General features: G+C 31.4%; 1 protein-coding gene across 1 annotated transcript; it reads left to right on the top strand.

Annotated features, from left to right (window-relative positions):
- The first annotated feature begins 3,074 nt into the window (after nucleotides 1-3,074).
- Nucleotides 3,075-9,724, top strand: LOC118192060 (uncharacterized). The gene is made up of 3 exons (XM_035362952.2): nucleotides 3,075-3,292; nucleotides 6,220-6,668; nucleotides 9,544-9,724. The coding sequence occupies exons 1-2, from the start codon at nucleotides 3,281-3,283 to the stop codon at nucleotides 6,625-6,627; spliced, it is 420 nt and encodes a 139-aa protein (XP_035218843.1). The 5' UTR covers nucleotides 3,075-3,280; the 3' UTR covers nucleotides 6,628-6,668; nucleotides 9,544-9,724.
- Nucleotides 9,725-9,992: the final 268 nt, after the last annotated feature.

The raw sequence follows: 9,992 nt of genomic DNA, 5'->3' as shown, positions 1-9,992 counted from the left end.
AAAGTCGCTGAATATTGGTACTGCCGACCTGGTTTCGGTTCTAGGTGAATGGGTTAACTGCATGGGCTTTTCGTGATTTTCCGCACGTGTAACGTGTATAAGAGCCAGTTCCCTTGGAAAGTCGTTCACAAAGGCCTTCTTCCCCTTAGGCACATAGCCTTAAAGGGCTTTGCCGCAATTTCAACAAACCAAACCGAACGATACTAACCTAAGTCACTGCAGCTTCAGACTTCTGAGATTATGTATCAACATACAACTAGGGACAAAGTGGATATGCAACTCTACAAGGGCAAAGTACTGCAGTTTCTTGCAGGATGTCTTGCAGCAATTGCTGGAGAATTTCAGCAGCCTTCCGGCGGATTATGTGTTCCAGCGCGTTACAGCACCAATCTGCTTTCGAAAAGACATAAGACACTATATCCTTCTCGCCTTTCCGAGCTGTTAAACTAGGTGGGACATTTCTACATCCAGGCCTCTACGATGGCCCAATCTGCTTTTGCCTGACTTTTGTGTATGTGGACATCTCAAGTGCCTCATCTATTAGATTACCTTTGAATCTAATGAGGAAGCAAAACGTTAGTTGGTTTTATAGTTGTGTGCGATGAACTAGTGTGTTCAAGAGAGTCTGTTAATTTCTCTCCATCGCCGTTATGTGTTAAAAGCTGCTCTTTCGAGCAGTTACTGTTCGAGCTTTCGAACTGTTATAATTGTTGAAAAATAAACTAGTTTTATTTCTTCATTTTCTGTGTCATTCATGTGTTTGGGCAGCTCCTACGCTTTGCTCGATCAAGCGCTGTCTATCTCCTTAATATTCTATAATTTAAAAAAATATATTTTAGATCATATGTTCTACGGAAAAAAAAGGTGTTTTCAATTATTTCGTTTCTTAAAGTGCGTAGTCGTATAAGTGATGCCCCTTTTTCACAAATAAAAGACAGAAAAGTTAGATGTAATTTTTCATTACTAGTCCTAAACTCATTTCCATCCAAAAATTTAAAATGCTTTCTATTTTTCTTTCGTAGCTATACGGCCCACAAGCAACAGAGTGATGAAACGTCTCTCTGTGTTCGAATCCGATAAATGGACATGAAAGTTTCCGTTCTTGTCACATGTGTAACATAAGTACGAGGAAGTTTCCCTTAAAATTTTCTCCCCAAAGGCATCCTATGCCAAACAGAAATATCCACGAAGTATTCTTATTTAAATCATGTGAATATAATTTTTCAGCTGTCCAAAGTCTTAAAGCGTGTTCGTTTTAAAAATAATTTAAAGTTTTATTTTTATCACAACTAAATTTTTATGACGAGTAAGTTTTCATTGCAAAATGTAATACTGTGTTTTCCTTGAGGGCGTAGAGCATTCAGAATTCACAAATGTTTAGTGGGAAAATTATTGTTTCATACGATCTAGTAAGACAGCAAAGAATTAATTTTAGACGTATAAACATTTGCTATGTAAAGTATTTACCAAGTCTTAAAATGTAAAGCAACTTTCATATTAAAAAATTACAGAAAAATTTGTGAACTGCTGATTGAGTTACTACCTAAATTGAAAAATTCACTTGATTCAAACACTTTGCTTGCTCAAAAATATAAATGTAAAACAAATCACATTACTTTAATTAAGAAATTCAAAGCCTACGTTAATTCATATGAGACATACGCGCTTATATGAGAGTCAACATATGAGACAATACATACATGAATATTTGGTAATAAAAACTACCTTTCCTTTAAAAAGCTAAAATTTATTTTACTTTAATATTTTTAAAATTTTATTCTCACTTTATAAAGGAAATATAGTGTATGATTTCCATTTGTTTGTCGATATGTGATTTATGTCAAACAAGTTGACAAACAATATTGATATTTCTAGAATTAAAATTCACGACACTGATGTGGGGAAAATGACTTATTTAAAATGCTAATCCTGTTGTACTTGAAATCATAATTATTTTTCTGTACCTTATAAGGTGTTTCTCCCACTTCCCTAGCGTGCCTTCGTGGTGTAATGGTAGCACGCTGGGCCGGTATTCCAGAGGTCCGTGGTTCGATTCCCGGCGAAGGGGGTTGCATATTTTTCATCTTTTCTGTTTCCAATTAACATAATGACTCTACAAGTGGCGCCCGAACTAAAAGGGTTGTGGATGATGATTCTTCGCACCCAGGATTTGGCGACTAGGACCCCTAAAACTCTAGTAGCCCTTAAAAAAGGGAAGTATATAAGGTGTTTCTCCCACTTCCCTAACGTGTTTTCATGGTGTAACGGTAGCGCGCTGGGCCGGTATTCCAGAGGTCCGTGGTTCGATTCCCGGCGAAGGCGGTTGCATATTTTTCATCTTTTCTGCTTCCAATTAACCTAATGACTCTACAACCTTAAAACTAACGATGATTTGAAAAGGAAAAAACTTTACGCATAAAAGAAATTTGCGTTAAGAATTCCATCCCAGGTAATTAATTATATTGTTTTATAAAAAGAAAATGCTTTGTCTAGACTGATAATGGCAGCATTATGAATTGCTGAATCAAACATATTTCTCTTAGACAATGAACGAATAAAAAAAAAGTGTTATATTGATAAATCTACTGCTTTGAAGCCCTTCTAAAATAAAAGTATATTGCGCTCTTGTTTAAAAGCAATCTTTTATTCTTGTTAATTAAGATCCGAAAATTGATATGATTTCAGAACTGCTTTCCTGCAAGGTTCTCTAAAGATAGGTTTGTGTGTTTACAATACTTTATTGTTAATTCAAAGCATCCAAAAACAAGATAATTAGTATATTACAACAGGTAATAAACAGTTCCATTGAAACGCACGGAAATGTAATCATATATCCTTTTCCCCCATTTTCATTCTCATGGCTAATTCCGACAACGAGATGCGCCGTTAAGCGGGACCAAGGCCGATTGAAACTTCACTGATGCGGCAACCTCACTTTCGATGAGGGATGGTAAGGAGAGGAAGAGGGGAGGTTTTTAAACTTTTGATGGAACCCCATCTCGAAAGGTCTGTTGCCGGCCAAACCTGTTTAAGCCTTGTGAAATGGCGAAGAACTGTTAGTTGTGTTCTTCGGTGGACGATTGTGGAGTTGCATCACGTTTCTGCATTCATTGAGTGGGAAGGAGGGGATGACATCAGGTGACCTCGTCGATGATTGGGGGGAGGAACTCCCAACTTTCGAAACTACCTTGATGGAACCCCTATAAAAAGCCAAACTTTCGGCACCTGCTTCAGAACCTGCCTTCTCTACAAAGACTTAAGTTCCTACCAAGAACTAATCATGAAGTTGTGGGTGAGTCATTTTCTTTAAATTTTATTTCACACGCTTTAAAATCGTACATTTCCAATAAATTCGAATTTGAGAATTATCTCCTGTTATAACTGCAAGGTAGCATTCGTTTGATACCTGTTGCGATCAGCTTGAGTATTAACTCGAATATGAGCAATTATCTGATTCTGAAATGCTTTCAGAAAATCTCCCAGCTGGAAGTTCACATATCAGATAGTCTTATTATTAACTGAAGAACTAAATGTTGTATTAGAAAACTCCATTCTCCCCCCCCAAAAAAAATGAAGACGCAAAGAGAAACGCTTGTTTTACCTTAATTGCAATAATGTGCTGTGCACTATCAAAGAAAAGCAGAGAAATTTTATTGTTTGCATTTTTTTAAAAATATTTATTTTATTTAAACATCTTTTGCATAGGTTTGCATGTCACGTGTTTCATATATGATGAATTACTTCGTATTCTGTTCTACACCATGAGTCATTCTGTAATATATCCACCTCGCTTTCAATTTCTGCCGTACCAGTTGATATATTAATAATTAAATTTGAATTTTAAAAGCATTATCAGTTTTTTAACTTTATGCTCACTATGTAATACTAAAGCAAATAGATTATTTTCATTATGACGGAATTTTAGAAGTATATATTCATACAGGTTGATTGCCATTTGTTGATACATTTTTCATCTTTATCAGTAAGAAAAATTACAGGCTGAAATAATGAAAACCTGTCTTTTTATTAGTACAAAAGCAATTCAGAATTGGTGATGAGGGAACGTTAAATGAGCTTCGTAAAGAAATGATATCTTAATCAATTATGAAGTATTATAACAAAAAATTCTCATAGATATTCAAATCATTTAAATATCTATCCATATTAATCAAGATATTCAAATTCTTAAATATTCTTATTTGTAATATCCTAACTAACAGAGTGTAAATAAGCAAGTCTTGCAAGTGGATTTGAGGATAAGATTCGAATTCAGTTCTTCTATTTGAATTTTTCTATATAAATGCAAACAGTAATTTAATCACTGACTTTTAAATTTTTATGAGTTGAGAAAATGTTATATTAGACTATGTAAATGATATCTAATATAAGGAAATATTAGATATATAAATATATAGTCTCATATAAGGAATAAAAATAAGTACTTTTACCATACATATGGATATTAGAGGTTTTCCAACTAATATTTAAAATTTAATTCAATGATATTATTATTTAAGGCTGAATTAATTTTTTTATTTTTAATAAAAATTGTGAAAGTTCGAATATCGGTTGGAAAGTGCTTTTGTATTATTTGTATTAAATAAAAATTTGAAATTTTAAATCGAAGTTATTTTAACATTCTAAATATAATGAGTTGTTTAATATTTTAATATTTTTTACTTTACGCTGGGGAATTTTTCTCGACCCTAGAATAACTGTTTAATGTGTGGTAGAAATAGCAGTTTCAATCCTTCCAAAAATTTCCTAAATATTGTGCATTTGAAAGAAATGTAAATGAAAGTGAAAGTGAAAAATTTCAAAACTTTTCACTGAAAAAAAAAACAGTTTGAATTTTGAGTTATATGCAATATAAGTTATGTATAGTTATCATTATTTTAGTTAGTTGGTTGCTGTTTAACTATTTTCTTCGCATGAGAAAATTTTATTTTGCATGAGAAAATTTAATTTTGATTTGTGCGAATAAATAAAACCACTGATTTGCTTTCATTATAACGTGTTTCTCATACTCCGTTTACTTTTGGCTTACCTTCCTTATGCCTTTTCCCTTTACTTTAAATCAATCCTTTCCGCCCTTTCGCTCCGTTTATGTTTTCTCTAGATTTCTTTATTCATCTCCTTCCTGTAAACATGGAGCATATGTACAGTTTACGGTGATACATCTCAGATAGTTTAGAAAAAAGTTTCGTTTAAAATAATTAAAAATTAGGTTAAATTAAAAAACTTTTATTTAAATTTATTCATACTACAATGACTACATTTGGTAAAGAGACTGAAAGTGAATGTTAAAATATCATTAAAATAACTGATGCTAAATTTTTTAAGATTACAATGTCTGAAGGAAATAAAAAGTGTTTCCCCCGATATTAAAAAAAAATTATACAGTTTCGCTCCCTTGAATTACACACAACTTACTGTTCTTATGGTCAGAAGCCTCTACTTAAAAGATGTTGTCTTCGAAAAAATTATTTGCTAGACGAAACATTGTGTGGAATCTTAAAATTGAAAGCTATGCATTTTTTAACAATTGTTAAAGCAAAATTGAACAAGCTAATAAGTTTTACTGATGATTAATGATTCTTACTTTTTCTCAGATTAATATTATAATAAAAATAAATGTTCTTTAGAATGGAATGAATATGAAAGAGCTGAAATAATATTAATAACTTATTAGAATTTCTCTGAAATAAGTAATGAAACTCTTAACGTAACTGGTGGCGGGTTAAACAAACTTCAAATCCTGAATGAGTGAGTATAGCTAGAGAAGAGTCTAAAAGGAAGAGCTATTTTATAAGGATCTACAGTAAACAAAAGTCAGAAAAGATAAAAGGAGAAAAAAAAATGAGTATTTATCCTGCCATATATTTAATTTAACTGAAATTTTGTGCTTTAAATGATTACAGTCTTTGAAAGTTACATGTAAGAAAATTATGTTTAAAAATTTGTGAAATTGGAGAGATATATTTCTATATTGTAAAATCACATTTATTTGATGACAATCTTGTATAAATGAATTTATCATAATGAATACAAAATTAATTAAATCTTGCATACTGTACGATTTCATTTGGCGCGCATTATTTCCTCTTTCGCTTATTACAATGGTTTCATCAAAATATCTTGAATCACTGTGAATGAATTGATGTAATTTCTCCAGTTAAATATTTTTAATAATTTGTTTATCGTTTCTTTTTTCCATAGATAATTGTATTCTTAGCTCTGTTGGCGCTAGCATCCGCCAATAAGTATGGTGGTGGTGGCGGTTATGGCGGAGGTGGCTACGGTGGTGGTGGACATGGTTTAGGAGGATATGGAGGTGGTAAACGTGGAGGAGGAGGAGGAGGAGGATACGGCGGAGGAGGATATGGAGGTGGACACCGCGGCGGCGGAGGCGGTGGCTATGGAGGCGGTGGAAAATTAGGCGGTGGAGGTGGAAGAGGAGGATACGGCGGTGGTGGCTATGGAGGCGGTGGAAAATTAGGTGGCGGAGGAGGACGAGGAGGATACGGAGGTGGCCATGGAGGCTATGGAGGCGGTGGAAAATTAGGTGGCGGAGGAGGACGAGGAGGATATGGAGGTGGCCATGGAGGCTATGGCAAAGGACGATAAGCAGCATGATATATACCACTGAAAGCCAAAAACTAAATCAGGCAAGTATGCAGATTACATATTTAATGTACGATTTATATGAAAGCTTGTTGTATGCATAAATTTAATAATATTTAAGAGAATTCAGGTTACATTTTTAAAACTACGTATTGCATTCTATGTGATAAATTTCCCTCAACGTGTATTTCAGCAGCGAGTTTCAAACCGCAGATGAAATGTATTACTAGTGTGATTTGGCGGTGCTGCCATCTCTTAGCAAACAGAAGCACTGTTTTAGCTACTCTTTGTATTTTTAATATTTTAGTGCTGCCATCTATGAACCTTTCATCAAGTTGTCGAACTAGAAGTTAAATTATAATTAATAATTTTTTAATCATAAATGTTTTCACTTTAGATAAATTAAAAATATCTGTAGAAAATATGTTTTAGGAGAAAGGAGATTTATCATTTCTAGTAGGGAAAATCATTAATACAAATATTAATTTCAATTCTGTTTTTTTTTAAATCATATGCTTCATTTCATCAAAATAGAAATAAAATTTAAATATAACTTGTAGTTATAGGAATAAAATGGGCTTACATTGAGCTTCATGAAAGAGCAAAGGAGGAAACTACATTTGGAGGGGAAACGTTATTTTTATATTTTGTAGTGGTGATCAGTTTTTCCAAATTAGCGCTATATATTTAAACTTTATGCAGAGTTTAAAATGTGCAGAAAAAAATATGTTTGTGCATATCAATATATATTGAAGAAATAATTATTTAAATTTTTCCAATATTTGAAGCGTTAATGCTGCTTTTACAGAATAAATAGCTTTTACTACATGTATCAGTCTCAGGCACAGTATACCTTTGTTCATTCTTTACAGATCTTGTATATTCACCTCAATTTCTTCACGAAAATAATGTACAGTTCTTTTATCCAAAATACTGCTTATAACTCGCGCAAAGCTTCCCTTTACAATGTTACGTAATAAAAAAAGAAACGTGTAATTGAAATAAAAATCGGAAACAAAATTACGGATTTAAGAATTCAAAAGTTAGACTATCTAAAAGAAGAAATATATATATTCTTCATAAGAGACCATAAAAAATGTAACTTGCCTTTTTTTAAATATATTTAATGACTTACAAGTAGGTAATAGTTCAGTAATTCTTCAGTATTTTTCGCGAACTCCTCCAATCACTAAAATATCTCCTCAGTAACATATCGCTGTATACTTTTTCTCTAAAATTTAAACCAGAAAAGATCTATCTTAAGCTTCGATGAATGCTTTTTTTATATTTAAATGCAAATATTCATATTTCAGAAACAAATTTTTGCAAACATTTTTAAAATTAATTCATCAAAATAAAAAAACGATTTAATTTAAAAACATTAATAAATAAAAATCAGTAATGTTTCAGTTTCATAAGATAATGTGCTTCTCAGTTTAGATTCTTCTTTGCCGTTTAAGAACGCAATTCAAATTACAAGGAAATTCTACTGCACGCTCAGAATAATCATTTGCATATAAATGTTCTTTCGAATCTTCTAAGAGACAGTAGGACAAAGTAAACTAAAGCAGTTAATAAGCATGCGTAGCGTGTATTTCAAGGTTATAAAAGGAGTTTTAACTTTTCATAATTTTTTGTTTACCAGGAAATGAGTAGTTTTCGTTTAAGTAACCAGTTCTGAAGAAAATAACTAATAGGTTTCTTGAAGAAGTCTAATAAAGCTTGCAGTGGAACCATTTTTTTTAAATTCTAGACACGTTTTCTATCTAACTAATAAATCCCAAATAATAAGAAGAATGCTTTCAATAGTTTTTAGTCTTACTTCTTAAGAAATGCTGTACATTAACTAGTAAACTATTTATTGTCTCGTCATCAAGAAATTGTTTCTTGATAAAATTCAAAATAAGCAAGCCATTATCCCATTCCTTCTTTTTGTCTTTTCATTCTGATTTATTTTGGAAACACTCTAGCATACAATCATTTAAATTCGTTTAAAATCAGTATCAAGTAGAGAGATATCAACCACTATATTTTTAAACATGTGGGCAAATGATAAGCCATTAAACGTATTTCATAACTATTTAGAAAGTTAAGTTCTCCAATATTATATATTGCAATCCATTAGCCATTTTTTGAAGTAATGTCTCTGTTACGAGAAGTATTTTCACAATCAAGATTATTTAAACTTACAAACGTATTTTTTCCTAATGAGATGTTACTTTTGAATGTTTTTAATTATTTAAAGTCTAAGTAAATTGTTATTAAGTTAATTTGTGATTAAATTAACGTACTATTAAATAACTGCTGAAATTTAAATGATGAAATCCATACACATTACTATAAAATTTCATCATTTTATAAACTATGAATTATACTATATAGTCTTAATATTAATTATATGTTAAACATCCTTAATACTGTAAATATAAAATAGTAAGCAACTCTTTCAATGACGATATTCATTAAAAGCATTTATTACGAGCCGTGGAGAATGCCATGCCAATATATATTAGCACAGTTTGGTCTTGTAAGCAAATTATTTAACAAAAAGTCGAATAGTTAAATAGATAATTATGGGAAAGCACATAAGGTACATAAGGTAAGATATGTCTTCATAGAAGACTTTCTAAGCGAAAATGGCTTGCATTTAGCTTACGTGTGAAAAATCCACGAAAACACACATACAGCCAATCCAATTACGTGAACTTTAAATTAGCGAATAGCTCTAGCCGTTAAAAGCGCTAAATAAAAATAACATAATTTATATAAATGAAATAATGTTCATAAAGGTTTGCTTTACATATAGTATTTCGGACACAAATTTAAATTTAATTTTAGCTAAACGTTTCAAATCATTTTTCAGTATATTGTTGAATTTAATTCATTGTAGATTCTAATTTTTTATGTTTCTATTTACAGGTGTTTTTATAAAATTTGAAAGAAAGATAATTACTTCTACACGCCAACCATCATCTATTGATTCTTTGTCTATGCATGGACTTTTTGAAGAGTGTGATATTCATGATCGATCACATGGAACACTTCGGTTCACCAATTCTTTGTCTGTACATTGACTTGAAATAAAGTGATATTTTTGATATTTTTATGCTTTCTTATTTATTTAAAAAATAATAGCCGTTTATACTGATATTTTAGAGAGAGATGTAAAAAAACCCTAAACTTATAGATGATCAAGAAAAAGTCCGAAAAGTTTCATCTGAATAATAAGCGAGTAAGTAATTTATTTCATTTGCAAGTGTTTTCTAAGAAGCTTAAACAAAAGTGAACAGAAATGTAACAACAACAAAGTATAATGAAAAAAAATCTGAAAGGTTTCATATTATAAATTACACCCAAAGGGGCGTTTT

The sequence above is a fragment of the Stegodyphus dumicola genome, chromosome 2 (genome assembly GCF_044657685.1).
Source record: "Stegodyphus dumicola isolate Sdum_Otavi_A_Nest chromosome 2, ASM4465768v1".
Taxonomy (NCBI): domain Eukaryota; kingdom Metazoa; phylum Arthropoda; class Arachnida; order Araneae; family Eresidae; genus Stegodyphus; species Stegodyphus dumicola.
This window is presented reverse-complemented; position numbering and strand designations above follow the sequence as displayed.